This window comes from Taudactylus pleione, unplaced genomic scaffold, assembly GCF_031769625.1.
Source record: "Taudactylus pleione unplaced genomic scaffold, aTauple2 ptg000937l, whole genome shotgun sequence".
Lineage (NCBI taxonomy): Eukaryota > Metazoa > Chordata > Amphibia > Anura > Myobatrachidae > Taudactylus > Taudactylus pleione.
The window spans coordinates 1-17,507 of record NW_028285338.1 but is presented as its reverse complement, the minus strand read 5'-3'; the positions used below and the strand labels follow the sequence as shown (position 1 = coordinate 17,507).

The 17,507-nt window shown below is 33.1% G+C and overlaps 1 protein-coding gene across 1 annotated transcript in view; it reads right to left on the bottom strand.

Moving 5' to 3' along the window:
- LOC148473298 (pancreatic secretory granule membrane major glycoprotein GP2-like) overlaps positions 1 to 16,951 on the bottom strand; it is a gene marked incomplete at its 5' end in the record, with an annotated part of 155,052 nt that extends 138,101 nt beyond the window's left edge. The window contains 2 exons of the mRNA XM_088459831.1: positions 16,530 to 16,631; positions 16,766 to 16,951. Of these exons, the coding sequence (XP_088315957.1) occupies positions 16,530 to 16,631; positions 16,766 to 16,951 (288 nt within the window). The remainder of the gene's footprint in view (positions 1 to 16,529; positions 16,632 to 16,765) is intronic.
- Positions 16,952 to 17,507: the final 556 nt, after the last annotated feature.

Here is a 17,507-nt window from a genome sequence, read left to right as displayed (position 1 = left end):
TGCATCAGGCCCTCAGTATGACCACAAGTGAGGTGCTGGCATAGCGTGAATTAGACACATCAGCAATGAAACATTCTCTCCACTGCACCCAGCACTGACATAGCGTGCGCCCATTGTGTGCAGATTTACCCATTCATTCTTGAATGATAATAAGATATTATGGTAAAAAAAATACAATTTTAAAGAACCCAAGCAGACCCTGCAGTAGCATAATTCTGTACCCTGATGTTTCCTAGTGCAGTGACTACTAACTATAAATACAGTACAGTGACTACTAACTATAAATACAGTGCAGTGACTACTAACTATAAATGCAGTGCAGTGACTACTAACTATAAATACAGTACAGTGACTACTAACTATAAATGCAGTACAGTGACTACTAACTATAAATACAGTGCAGTGACTACTAACTATAAATACAGTACAATGACTACTAACTATAAATGCAGTGCAGTGACTACTAACTATAAATACAGTGCAGTGACTAACTATAAATACAGTACAATGACTACTAACTATAAATGCAGTGCAGTGACTATTAACTATAAATACAGTACAGTGACTACTAACTATAAATACAGTGCAGTGACTACTAACTATAAATGCAGTCCAGTGACTACTAACTATAAATACAGTACAGTGACTACTAACTATAAATACAGTGAAGTGACTACTAAGTATAAATGCAGTACAGTGACTACTAACTATAAATACAGTACAGTGACTACTAACTATAAATACAGTGCAGTGACTACTAACTATAATTACAGTACAGTGACTACTAACTATAAATACAGTGCAGTGACTAACTATAAATACAGTGCAGTGACTACTACTAACTATAAATACAGTACAGTGACTAACTAAAAATACAGTGCAGTGACTACTAACTATAAATGCAGTGCAATGACTACTAACTATAAATACAGTGCAGTGACTACTAACTATAAATACAGTGCAGTGACTACTAACTATAAATGCAGTGCAATGACTACTAACTATAAATACAGTGCAGTGACTACTAACTATAAATACAGTGCAGTGACTACTAACTATAAATGCAGTACAGTGACTACTAACTATAAATACAGTACAGTGACTACTAACTATAAATACAGTGCAGTGACTACTAACTGTAAATACAGTACAATGACTACTAACTATAAATGCAGTGCTGTGACTACTAACTATAAATACAGTGCAGTGACTAACTATAAATACAGTACAATGACTACTAACTATAAATGCAGTGCAGTGACTACTAACTATAAATACAGTAAAGTGACTACTAACTATAAATGCAGTGCAGTGACTACTAACTATAAATACAGTACAGTGACTACTAACTATAAATACAGTGCAGTGACTACTAACTATAAATGCAGTGCAGTGACTACTAACTATAAATACAGTGCAGTGACTACTAACTATAAATGCAGTGCAATGACTACTACCTATAAATACAGTGCAGTGACTACTAACTATAAATACAGTGCAGTGACTAACTATAAATAACGTACAATGACTACTAACTATAAATGCAGTGCAGTGACTACTAACTATAAATGCAGTGCAGTGACTACTAACTATAAATACAGTACAGTGACTACTAACTATAAATACAGTGCAGTGACTACTAACTATAAATGCAGTCCAGTGACTACTAACTATAAATACATTACAGTGACTACTAACTATAAATACAGTGCAGTGACTACTAACTATAAATGCAGTACAGTGACTAACTATAAATACAGTGCAGTGACTACTAACTATAAATACAGTACAGTGACTACTAACTATAAATACAGTGCAGTGACTACTAACTATAAATGCAGTGCAATGACTACTAACTATAAATGCAGTACAGTGACTACTAACTATAAATACAGTGCAATGACTACTAACTATAAATACAGTGCAGTGACTACTAACTATAAATGCAGTGCAATGACTACTAACTATAAATGCAGTACAGTGACTACTAACTATAAATGCAGTGCAATGACTACTAACTATAAATACAGTGCAGTGACTACTAACTATAAATACAGTGCAGTGACTACTAACTATAAATGCAGTGCAATGACTACTAACTATAAATACAGTGCAGTGACTACTAACTATAAATACAGTGCAGTGACTACTAACTATAAATGCAGTACAGTGACTACTAACTATAAATACAGTGCAGTGACTACTAACTATAAATACAGTGCAGTGACTACTAAATATAAATGCAGTGCAATGACTACTAACTATAAATGCAGTGCAGTGACTACTAACTATAAATACAGTGCAGTGACTACTAACTATAAATGCAGTACAGTGACTACTAACTATAAATACAGTACAGTGACTACTAACTATAAATACAGTGCAGTGACTACTAACTATAAATACAGTGCAGTGACTACTAACTATAAATACAGTACAGTGACTACTAACTATAAATACAGTGCAGTGACTACTACTAACTATAAATACAGTGCAGTGACTACTAACTATAAATGCAGTGCAATGACTTCTAACTGTAAATACAGTACAATGACTACTAACTATAAATACAGTACAATGACTACTAACTATAAATACAGTGCAGTGACTACTAACTATAAATACAGTGCAGTGACTACTAACTATAAATACAGTGCTGTGTCTACTAACTATAAATGCAGTGCAGTGACTACTAACTATAAATACAGTACAGTGACTACTAACTGTAAATACAGTACAATGACTACTATCTATAAATGCAGTACAGTGACTACTAACTATAAATACAGTGCAGTGACTACTAACTATAAATGCAGTACAATGACTACTAACTATAAATACAGTACAGTGACTACTAACTATAAATACAGTGCAGTGACTACTAACTGTAAATACAGTACAATGACTACTAACTATAAATACAGTACAGTGACTACTAACTATAAATACAGTGCAGTGACTACTAACTATAAATACAGTGCAGTGACTACTAACTATAAATACAGTGCAGTGACTACTACTAACTATAAATACAGTACAGTGACTACTAACTATAAATGCAGTGCAATGACTACTAACTATAAATACAGTACAATGACTACTATCTCTAAATGCAGTACAGTGACTACTAACTATAAATACAGTGCAGTGACTACTAACTATAAATACAGTACAATGACTACAAACTATAAATGCAGTGCTGTGACTACTAACTATAAATACAGTGCAGTGACTAACTATAAATACAGTACAATGACTACTAACTATAAATGCAGTGCAGTGACTACTAACTATAAATACAGTGCAGTGACTACTAACTATAAATGCAGTACAGTGACTACTAACTATAAATACAGTACAGTGACTAACTATAAATACAGTACAGTGACTACTAACTATAATTAGAGTACAGTGACTACTAACTATAAATACAGTGCAGTGACTACTAACTATAAATACAGTACAATGACTACTAACTATAAATACAGTACAGTGACTACTAACTATAAATACAGTGCAGTGACTACTAACTATAAATGCAGTACAGTGACTACTAACTATAAATGCAGTACAGTGACTACTAACTATAAATACAGTACAGTGACTACTAACTATAAATACAGTGCAGTGACTACTAACTATAAATACAGTACAATGACTACTAACTATAAATACAGTACAGTGACTACTAACTATAAATACAGTACAATGACTACTAACTATAAATACAGTACAGTGACTACTAACTATAAATACAGTGCAGTGACTACTATTAACTATAAATACAGTACAGTGACTACTAACTATAAATGTAGTGCAATGACTACTAACTATAAATACAGTGCAGTGACTACTAACTATAAATGCAGTGCAGTGACTACTAACTATAAATACAGTGCAGTGACTACTAACTATAAATGCAGTGCAATGACTACTAACTTTAAATACAGTGCAGTGACTACTAACTATAAATACAGTGCAGTGACTAACTATAAATAACGTACAATGACTACTAACTATAAATGCAGTGCAGTGACTACTAACTATAAATACAGTACAGTGACTACTAACTGTAAATACAGTACAATGACTACTATCTATAAATGCAGTACAGTGACTACTAACTATAAATACAGTGCAGTGACTACTAACTATAAATACAGTACAATGACTACTAACTATGAATGCAGTGCTGTGACTACTAACTATAAATACAGTGCAGTGACTAACTATAAATACAGTACAGTGACTACTAACTATAAATACAGTGCAGTGACTACTAACTATAAATGCAGTGCAATGACTACTAACTATAAATACAGTGCAGTGACTACTAACTATAAATACAGTGCAGTGACTACTAACTATAAATGCAGTGCAATGACTACTAACTATAAATACAGTGCAGTGACTACTAACTATAAATACAGTGCAGTGACTACTAACTATAAATGCAGTGCAGTGACTACTAACTATAAATACAGTGCAGTGACTACTAACTATAAATGCAGTGCAGTGACTACTAACTATAAATACAGTGCAGTGACTACTAACTATAAATACAGTGCAGTGACTACTAACTATAAATGCAGTGCAATGACTACTAACTATAAATACAGTGCAGTGACTACTAACTATAAATACAGTGCAGTGACTAACTATAAATAACGTACAATGACTACTAACTTTAAATGCAGTGCAGTGACTACTAACTATAAATACAGTACAGTGACTACTAACTATAAATACAGTGCAGTGACTACTAACTATAAATGCAGTCCAGTAACTACTAACTATAAATACATTACAGTGACTACTAACTATAAATACAGTGCAGTGACTACTAACTATAAATGCAGTACAGTGACTAACTATAAATACAGTACAGTGACTACTAACTATAAATACAGTGCAGTGACTACTAACTATAAATGCAGTGCAGTGACTACTAACTATAAATGCAGTGCAGTGACTACTAACTATAAAAACAGTGCAGTGACTACTACTAACTATAAATACAGTACAGTGACTACTAACTATAAATACAGTGCAGTGACTACTAACTATAAATACAGTGCAGTGACTACTAACTATAAATGCAGTGCAATGACTACTAACTATAAATACAGTGCAGTGACTACTAACTATAAATACAGTGCAGTGACTACTAACTATAAATGCAGTACAGTGACTACTAACTATAAATACAGTACAGTGACTACTAACTATAAATACAGTGCAGTGACTACTAACTATAAATACAGTACAATGACTACTAACTGTAAATACAGTACAGTGACTACTAACTATAAATACAGTGCAGTGACTACTAACTATAAATACAGTGCAATGACTACTAACTATAAATGCAGTACAGTGACTACTAACTATAAATACAGAACAGTACAGTGACTACTAACTATAAATACAGTGCAGTGACTACTAACTGTAAATACAGTACAATGACTACTAACTATAAATACAGTGCAGTGACTACTAACTATAAATACAGTGCAGTGACTACTAACTATAAATACAGTACAATGACTACTAACTATAAATACAGTGCAGTGACTACTAACTATAAATACAGTACAGTGACTACTAACTATAAATACAGTGCTGTGTCTACTAACTATAAATGCAGTGCAGTGACTACTAACTATAAATACAGTACAGTGACTACTAACTGTAAATACAGTACAATGACTACTATCTATAAATGCAGTACAGTGACTACTAACTATAAATACAGTGCAGTGACTACTAACTATAAATGCAGTACAGTGACTACTAACTATAAATACAGTACAGTGACTACTAACTATAAATACAGTGCAGTGACTACTAACTGTAAATACAGTACAATGACTACTAACTATAAATACAGTACAGTGACTACTAACTATAAATACAGTGCAGTAACTACTAACTATAAATACAGTGCAGTGACTACTAACTATAAATACAGTACAGAGACTACTAACTATAAATACAGTGCAGTGACTACTACTAACTATAAATACAGTACAGTGACTACTAACTATAAATACAGTGCAGTGACTACTAACTATAAATACAGTGCAGTGACTAACTATAAATAACGTACAATGACTACTAACTTTAAATGCAGTGCAGTGACTACTAACTATAAATACAGTACAGTGACTACTAACTATAAATACAGTGCAGTGACTACTAACTATAAATGCAGTCCAGTGACTACTAACTATAAATACATTACAGTGACTACTAACTATAAATACAGTGCAGTGACTACTAACTTTAAATGCAGTACAGTGACTAACTATAAATACAGTACAGTGACTACTAACTATAAATACAGTGCAGTGACTACTAACTATAAATGCAGTGCAGTGACTACTAACTATAAATGCAGTGCAGTGACTACTAACTATAAATACAGTGCAGTGACTACTACTAACTATAAATACAGTACAGTGACTACTAACTATAAATACAGTGCAGTGACTACTAACTATAAATACAGTGCAGTGACTACTAACTATAAATACAGTGCAGTGACTACTAACTATAAATGCAGTGCAATGACTACTAACTATAAATACAGTGCAGTGACTACTAACTATAAATACAGTGCAGTGACTACTAACTATAAATGCAGTACAGTGACTACTAACTATAAATACAGTACAGTGACTACTAACTATAAATACAGTGCAGTGACTACTAACTATAAATACAGTACAATGACTACTAACTATAAATACAGTACAGTGACTACTAACTATAAATACAGTGCAGTGACTACTAACTATAAATACAGTGCAATGACTACTAACTATAAATACAGTGCAGTGACTACTAACTATAAATACAGTGCAATGACTACTAACTATAAATGCAGTACAGTGACTACTAACTATAAATACAGAACAGTACAGTGACTACTAACTATAAATACAGTGCAGTGACTACTAACTGTAAATACAGTACAATGACTACTAACTATAAATACAGTACAGTGACTACTAACTATAAATACAGTGCAGTGACTACTAACTATAAATACAGTGCAGTGACTACTAACTATAAATACAGTGCAGTGACTACTAACTATAAATACAGTGCAGTGACTACTACTGACTATAAATACAGTACAGTGACTACTAACTATAAATGCAGTGCAATGACTACTAACTGTAAATGCAGTACAATGACTACTAACTATAAATACAGTACAATGACTACTAACTATAAATACAGTGCAGTGACTACTAACTATAAATACAGTACAGTGACTACTAACTATAAATACAGTGCTGTGTCTACTAACTATAAATGCAGTGCAGTGACTACTAACTATAAATACAGTACAGTGACTACTAACTGTAAATACAGTACAATGACTACTATCTATAAATGCAGTACAGTGACTACTAACTATAAATACAGTGCAGTGACTACTAACTATAAATGCAGTACAGTGACTACTAACTATAAATACAGTACAGTGACTACTAACTATAAATACAGTGCAGTGACTACTAACTGTAAATACAGTACAATGACTACTAACTATAAATACAGTACAGTGACTACTAACTATAAATACAGTGCAGTAACTACTAACTATAAATACAGTGCAGTGACTACTAACTATAAATACAGTACAGTGACTACTAACTATAAATACAGTGCAGTGACTACTACTAACTATAAATACAGTACAGTGACTACTAACTATAAATGCAGTGCAATGACTACTAACTGTAAATACAGTACAATGACTACTAACTATAAATACAGTACAATGACTACTAACTATAAATACAGTGCAGTGACTACTAACTATAAATACAGTACAGTGACTACTAACTATAAATACAGTGCTGTGTCTACTAACTATAAATGCAGTGCAGTGACTACTAACTATAAATACAGTACAGTGACTACTAACTGTAAATACAGTACAATGACTACTATCTATAAATGCAGTACAGTGACTACTAACTATAAATACAGTGCAGTGACTACTAACTATAAATACAGTACAATGACTACTAACTATAAATGCAGTGCTGTGACTACTAACTATAAATACAGTGCAGTGACTAACTATAAATACAGTGCAATGACTACTAACTATAAATGCAGTGCAGTGACTACTAACTATAAATACAGTGCAGTGACTACTAACTATAAATACAGTACAGTGACAACTAACTATAAATGCAGTGCAGTGACTACTAACTATAAATACAGTACAGTGACTACTAACTATAAATACAGTGCAGTGACTACTAACTATAAATGCAGTACAGTGACTACTAACTATAAATACAGTACAGTGACTAACTATAAATACAGTACAGTGACTACTAACTATAATTAGAGAACAGTGACTACTAACTATAAATACAGTGCAGTGACTACTAACTATAAATACAGTACAATGACTACTAACTATAAATACAGTACAGTGACTACTAACTATAAATACAGTGCAGTGACTACTAACTATAAATACAGTACAATGACTACTAACTATAAATACAGTGCAGTGACTACTAACTATAAATACAGTGCAATGACTACTAACTATAAATACAGTACAGTGACTACTAACTATAAATACAGTGCAGTGACTACTAACTATAAATACAGTACAATAACTACTAACTATAAATTCAGTACAGTGACTACTAACTATAAATACAGTACAATGACTACTAACTATAAATACAGTACAGTGACTACTAACTATAAATACAGTGCAGTGACTACTACTAACTATAAATACAGTACAGTGACTACTAACTATAAATGTAGTGCAATGACTACTAACTATAAATACAGTGCAGTGACTACTAACTATAAATGCAGTGCAGTGACTACTAACTATAAATACAGTACAGTGACTACTAACTATAAATACAGTGCAGTGACTACTAACTATAAATGCAGTGCAGTGACTACTAACTATAAATGCAGTACAGTGACTACTAACTATAAATGCAGTACAGTGACTACTAACTATAAATACAGTGCAGTGACTACTAACTATAAATACAGTACAGTGACTAACTATAAATACAGTACAGTGACTACTAACTATAATTAGAGAACAGTGACTACTAACTATAAATACAGTGCAGTGACTACTAACTATAAATACAGTACAATGACTACTAACTATAAATACAGTACAGTGACTACTAACTATAAATACAGTGCAGTGACTACTAACTATAAATACAGTACAATGACTACTAACTATAAATACAGTGCAGTGACTACTAACTATAAATACAGTGCAATGACTACTAACTATAAATGCAGTACAGAAACTACTAACTATAAATACAGTACAGTGACTACTAACTATAAATACAGTGCAGTGACTACTAACTATAAATACAGTACAATAACTACTAACTATAAATACAGTACAGTGACTACTAACTATAAATACAGTACAATGACTACTAACTATAAATACAGTACAGTGACTACTAACTATAAATACAGTGCAGTGACTACTACTAACTATAAATACAGTACAGTGACTACTAACTATAAATGTAGTGCAATGACTACTAACTATAAATACAGTGCAGTGACTACTAACTATAAATGCAGTGCAGTGACTACTAACTATAAATACAGTACAGTGACTACTAACTATAAATACAGTGCAGTGACTACTAACTATAAATGCAGTGCAGTGACTACTAACTATAAATGCAGTACAGTGACTACTAACTATAAATGCAGTACAGTGACTACTAACTATAAATACAGTGCAGTGACTACTAACTATAAATACAGTACAATGACTACTAACTATAAATGCAGTGCAGTGACTACTAACTATAAATACAGTGCAGTGACTAACTATAAATAACGTACAATGACTACTAACTATAAATGCAGTGCAGTGACTACTAACTATAAATGCAGTGCAGTGACTACTAACTATAAATGCAGTACAGTGAATGCTAACTATAAATGCAGTACAGTGACTACTAACTATAAATACAGTGCAGTGACTACTAACTATAAATGCAGTCCAGTGACTACTAACTATAAATACAGTACAGTGACTACTAACTATAAATACAGTGCAGTGACTACTAACTATAAATACAGTACAGTGACTACTAACTATAAATACAGTGCTGTGACTACTAACTATAAATGCAGTGCAGTGACTACTAACTATAAATACAGTACAGTGATTACTAACTGTAAATACAGTACAATGACTACTAACTATAAATGCAGTACAGTGACTACTAACTATAAATACAGTGCAGTGACTACTAACTATAAATACAGTACAATGACTACTAACTATAAATGCAGTGCTGTGACTACTAACTATAAATACAGTGCAGTGACTAACTATAAATACAGTACAATGACTACTAACTATAAATGCAGTGCAGTGACTACTAACTATAAATACAGTACAGTGACTACTAACTATAAATACAGTACAGTGACTACTAACTATAAATGCAGTGCAGTGACTACCAACTATAAATACAGTGCAGTGACTACTAACTATAAATACAGTGCAGTGACTACTACTAACTATAAATACAGTACAGTGACTACTAACTATAAATAAATACAGTGCAGTGACTACTAACTATAAATGCAGTGCAGTGACTACTAACTATAAATACAGTGCAGTGACTACTACTAACTATAAATACAGTGCAGTGACTACTAACTATAAATGCAGTGCAATGACTACTAACTATAAAAACAGTGCAGTGACTACTAACTATAAATACAGTGCAGTGACTACTAACTATAAATGCAGTGCAGTGACTACTAACTATAAATACAGTACAGTGACTACTAACTATAAATACAGTGCAGTGACTACTAACTATAAATGCAGTACAGTGACTACTAACTATAAATGCAGTACAGTGACTACTAACTATAAATACAGTGCAGTGACTACTAACTATAAATACAGTACAATGACTACTATCTATAAATGCAGTGCAGTGACTACTAACTATAAATGCAGTGCAGTGACTAACTATAAATAACGTACAATGACTACTAACTATAAATGCAGTGCAGTGACTACTAACTATAAATGCAGTGCAGTGACTACTAACTATAAATGCAGTACAGTGACTGCTAACTATAAATACAGTACAGTGACTACTAACTATAAATACAGTGCAGTGACTACTATCTATAAATGCAGTCCAGTGACTGCTAACTATAAATACAGTACAGTGACTACTAACTATAAATACAGTGCAGTGACTACTAACTATAAATGCAGTACAGTGACTACTAACTATAAATGCAGTACAGTGACTACTAACTATAAATACAGTACAGTGACTACTAACTATAAATGCAGTGCAGTGACTACTAACTATAAATGCAGTGCAGTGACTACTACTAACTATAAATACAGTACAGTGACTACTAACTATAAATACAGTGCAGTGACTACTAACTATAAATGCAGTGCAGTGACTACTAACTATAAATACAGTGCAGTGACTACTAACTATAAATACAGTGCAGTGACTACTAACTATAAATGCAGTGCAATGACTACTAACTATAAATACAGTGCAGTGACTACTAACTATAAATACAGTGCAGTGACTACTAACTATAAATGCAGTACAGTGACTACTAACTATAAATGCAGTACAGTGACTACTAACTATAAATACAGTGCAGTGACTACTAACTATAAATACAGTACAATGACTACTAACTATAAATACAGTACAGTGACTACTAACTATAAATACAGTGCAGTGACTACTAACTATAAATACTGTACAATGACTACTAACTATAAATACAGTGCAGTGACTACTAACTATAAATACAGTGCAATGACTACTAACTATAAATACAGTACAGTGACTACTAACTATAAATACAGTGCAGTGACTACTAACTATAAATACAGTACAATGACTACTAACTATAAATACAGTGCAGTGACTACTAACTATAAATGCAGTGCAGTGACTACTAACTATAAATACAGTGCAGTGACTACTAACTATAAATGCAGTGCAATGACTACTAACTATAAATACAGTGCAGTGACTACTAACTATAAATACAGTGCAATGACTACTAACTATAAATGCAGTACAGTGACTACTAACTATAAATACAGTACAGTGACTACTAACTATAAATACAGTGCAGTGACTACTAACTATAAATACAGTACAATGACTACTAACTATAAATACAGTACAGTGACTACTAACTATAAATACAGTGCAGTGACTACTAACTATAAATACAGTACAATGACTACTAACTATAAATACAGTGCAGTGACTACTAACTATAAATACAGTGCAATGACTACTAACTATAAATACAGTACAGTGACTACTAAACTATAAATACAGTGCAGTGACTACTAACTATAAATACAGTACAATGACTACTAACTATAAATACAGTACAGTGACTACTAACTATAAATACAGTACAATGACTACTAACTATAAATACAGTACAGTGACTACTAACTATAAATACAGTACAGTGACTACTAACTATAAATGCAGTGCAATGACTACTAACTATAAATACAGTGCAGTGACTACTAACTATAAATACAGTGCAGTGACTACTAACTATAAATGCAGTGCAGTGACTACTAACTATAAATGCAGTACAGTGACTACTAACTATAAATGCAGTACAGTGACTACTAACTATAAATACAGTGCAGTGACTACTAACTATAAATACAGTACAATGACTACTAACTATAAATGCAGTGCAGTGACTACTAACTATAAATACAGTGCAGTGACTAACTATAAATAACTACAATGACTACTAACTATAAATGCAGTGCAGTGACTACTAACTATAAATGCAGTGCAGTGACTACTAACTATAAATGCAGTACAGTGAATGCTAACTATAAATGCAGTACAGTGACTACTAACTATAAATACAGTGCAGTGACTACTAACTATAAATGCAGTCCAGTGACTACTAACTATAAATACAGTACAGTGACTACTAACTATAAATACAGTGCAGTGACTACTAACTATAAATACAGTACAGTGACTACTAACTATAAATACAGTGCTGTGACTACTAACTATAAATGCAGTGCAGTGACTACTAACTATAAATACAGTACAGTGATTACTAACTGTAAATACAGTACAATGACTACTAACTATAAATGCAGTACAGTGACTACTAACTATAAATACAGTGCAGTGACTACTAACTATAAATACAGTACAATGACTACTAACTATAAATGCAGTGCTGTGACTACTAACTATAAATACAGTGCAGTGACTAACTATAAATACAGTACAATGACTACTAACTATAAATGCAGTGCAGTGACTACTAACTATAAATACAGTACAGTGACTACTAACTATAAATACAGTACAGTGACTACTAACTATAAATGCAGTGCAGTGACTACCAACTATAAATACAGTGCAGTGACTACTAACTATAAATACAGTGCAGTGACTACTACTAACTATAAATACAGTACAGTGACTACTAACTATAAATAAATACAGTGCAGTGACTACTAACTATAAATGCAGTGCAGTGACTACTAACTATAAATACAGTGCAGTGACTACTACTAACTATAAATACAGTGCAGTGACTACTAACTATAAATGCAGTGCAATGACTACTAACTATAAAAACAGTGCAGTGACTACTAACTATAAATACAGTGCAGTGACTACTAACTATAAATGCAGTGCAGTGACTACTAACTATAAATACAGTACAGTGACTACTAACTATAAATACAGTGCAGTGACTACTAACTATAAATGCAGTACAGTGACTACTAACTATAAATGCAGTACAGTGACTACTAACTATAAATACAGTGCAGTGACTACTAACTATAAATACAGTACAATGACTACTATCTATAAATGCAGTGCAGTGACTACTAACTATAAATGCAGTGCAGTGACTAACTATAAATAACGTACAATGACTACTAACTATAAATGCAGTGCAGTGACTACTAACTATAAATGCAGTGCAGTGACTACTAACTATAAATGCAGGACAGTGACTGCTAACTATAAATACAGTACAGTGACTACTAACTATAAATACAGTGCAGTGACTACTATCTATAAATGCAGTCCAGTGACTGCTAACTATAAATACAGTACAGTGACTACTAACTATAAATACAGTGCAGTGACGACTAACTATAAATGCAGTACAGTTACTACTAACTATAAATGCAGTACAGTGACTACTAACTATAAATACAGTACAGTGACTACTAACTATAAATGCAGTGCAGTGACTACTAACTATAAATACAGTGCAGTGACTACTAACTATAAATACAGTACAATGACTACTAACTATAAATACAGTGCAGTGACTACTAACTATAAATGCAGTGCAGTGACTACTAACTATAAATACAGTGCAGTGACTACTAACTATAAATACAGTGCAGTGACTACTAACTATAAATGCAGTGCAATGACTACTAACTATAAATACAGTGCAGTGACTACTAACTATAAATACAGTGCAGTGACTACTAACTATAAATGCAGTACAGTGACTACTAACTATAAATGCAGTACAGTGACTACTAACTATAAATACAGTGCAGTGACTACTAACTATAAATACAGTACAATGACTACTAACTATAAATACAGTACAGTGACTACTAACTATAAATACAGTGCAGTGACTACTAACTATAAATACTGTACAATGACTACTAACTATAAATACAGTGCAGTGACTACTAACTATAAATACAGTGCAATGACTACTAACTATAAATACAGTACAGTGACTACTAACTATAAATACAGTGCAGTGACTACTAACTATAAATACAGTACAATGACTACTAACTATAAATACAGTGCAGTGACTACTAACTATAAATGCAGTGCAGTGACTACTAACTATAAATACAGTGCAGTGACTACTAACTATAAATGCAGTGCAATGACTACTAACTATAAATACAGTGCAGTGACTACTAACTATAAATACAGTGCAATGACTACTAACTATAAATGCAGTACAGTGACTACTAACTATAAATACAGTACAGTGACTACTAACTATAAATACAGTGCAGTGACTACTAACTATAAATACAGTACAATGACTACTAACTATAAATACAGTACAGTGACTACTAACTATAAATACAGTGCAGTGACTACTAACTATAAATACAGTACAATGACTACTAACTATAAATACAGTGCAGTGACTACTAACTATAAATACAGTGCAATGACTACTAACTATAAATACAGTACAGTGACTACTAACTATAAATACAGTGCAGTGACTACTAACTATAAATACAGTACAATGACTACTAACTATAAATACAGTACAGTGACTACTAACTATAAATACAGTACAATGACTACTAACTATAAATACAGTACAGTGACTACTAACTATAAATACAGTACAGTGACTACTAACTATAAATGCAGTGCAATGACTACTAACTATAAATACAGTGCAGTGACTACTAACTATAAATACAGTGCAGTGACTACTAACTATAAATGCAGTGCAGTGACTACTAACTATAAATACAGTGCAGTGACTACTAACTATAAATGCAGTGCAGTGACTACTAACTATAAATACAGTACAATGACTACTAACTATAAATACAGTGCAGTGACTACTAACTATAAATACAGTACAATGACTACTAACTATAAATACAGTGCAGTGACTACTAACTATAAATACAGTGCAATGACTACTAACTATAAATGCAGTACAGTGACTACTAACTATAAATACAGTTCAGTGACTACTAACTATAAATACAGTGCAGTGACTACTAACTATATATACAGTACAATGACTACTAACTATAAATACAGTACAGTGACTACTAACTATAAATACAGTGCAGTGACTACTAACTATAAATACAGTACAATGACTACTAACTATAAATGCAGTAGAGTGACTACTAACTATAAATACAGTACAGTGACTACTAACTATAAATGCAGTGCAGTGACTACTAACTATAAATACAGTACAATGACTACTAACTATAAATACAGTACAGTGACTACTAACTATAAATACAGTACAATGACTACTAACTATAAATACAGTGCAGTGACTACTAACTATAAATACAGTACAATGACTACTAACTATAAATACAGTACAATGACTACTAACTATAAATACAGTGCAGTGACTACTAACTATATAAATAACAGTACAATGACTACTAACTATAAATACAGTACAGTGACTACTAACTATAAATACAGTATAATGACTACTAACTATAAATACAGTACAGTGAATAATAAAAGATAATTGTTAAAACACATAGAGTATGTTTGGGTCATAAATGGCCATTTATATACTGCATCATTGTTAATAATAACCCACCTGCCACATTCACAGATAAGAGTAATAATTGTATTTACTGATGTAATGTCAGGTATATAAATATAGATGATACTTACTTATCCCTGAGTATGTGTTCTTATTACAGACACAGGTAGGTAGATAACTTGTCGTATCACAGATTCTGTCACCTGTACACGGGGGGCTGCATTGCTTCATCTCTGCGGCAGATAATAATGGTTAGTACATAAATGAGTCTGTAGGAGTATGGGAGACACTTCCCTGATAGTGTATAATGGAGTTACTGTATAGTGGTGAGTATATTATAGTCAGGTAACCCAGTGACAGGACTCACCTGTGCAGCATTTCTGGTCTGAGTCCCAGTACCAGTTACTGAGCCCATAGCAGCATTCGTTGGACTCCATTAGACACTCAGCATCACCACGCGGAACACAAGGTGTAACAAAATCAGCACATAGACATCCATAATCACGATCACATGACCCTCCACAATCCGAGCACGGAGCAGGATCAGAGCCACCTGCAGGAAATCACATTAACATGGAACAGTGTAATATATAGGAGAGCGACCATAGAGAGGGAGCAGAATATAATGCAGGATGGAGAATGGAGATGGTACATATTACACTGTCATGTCACCAGGGATAAGGCAAATGCTCCCATTCTACCCCAACATTCATTTCCTGTCTCAGTCCTGACACTTCTGCCTCCATAACATGTCCATGGTCATAGACACATTATGGAGATGGCTCTAACTCACCCAGAAAGCTCCTGACACTATTATTTACACTCTCAGCATCTTTCATCTTCTATAACCTTCTCCTCACGCTTACCTCACTCCCACCCAGCACCTCCACCTCTTTTCTTCTCCCACAGGCCCATTTCTGACCCTCCAACCTGCCCCTATCACTGGCTCACTGTTTCCCTGTCACTGGCCCCCTGTCACTGGCTCCCTGTCACTGGCCCCCTGTCACTGGTTCCCTGTCACTGGCCCCCTGTCACTGACCCCCTGTCACTGGCCCCCTGTCACTGGCCCCCTGTCACTGGCTCCCTGTCACTGGCTCCCTGTCACTGGA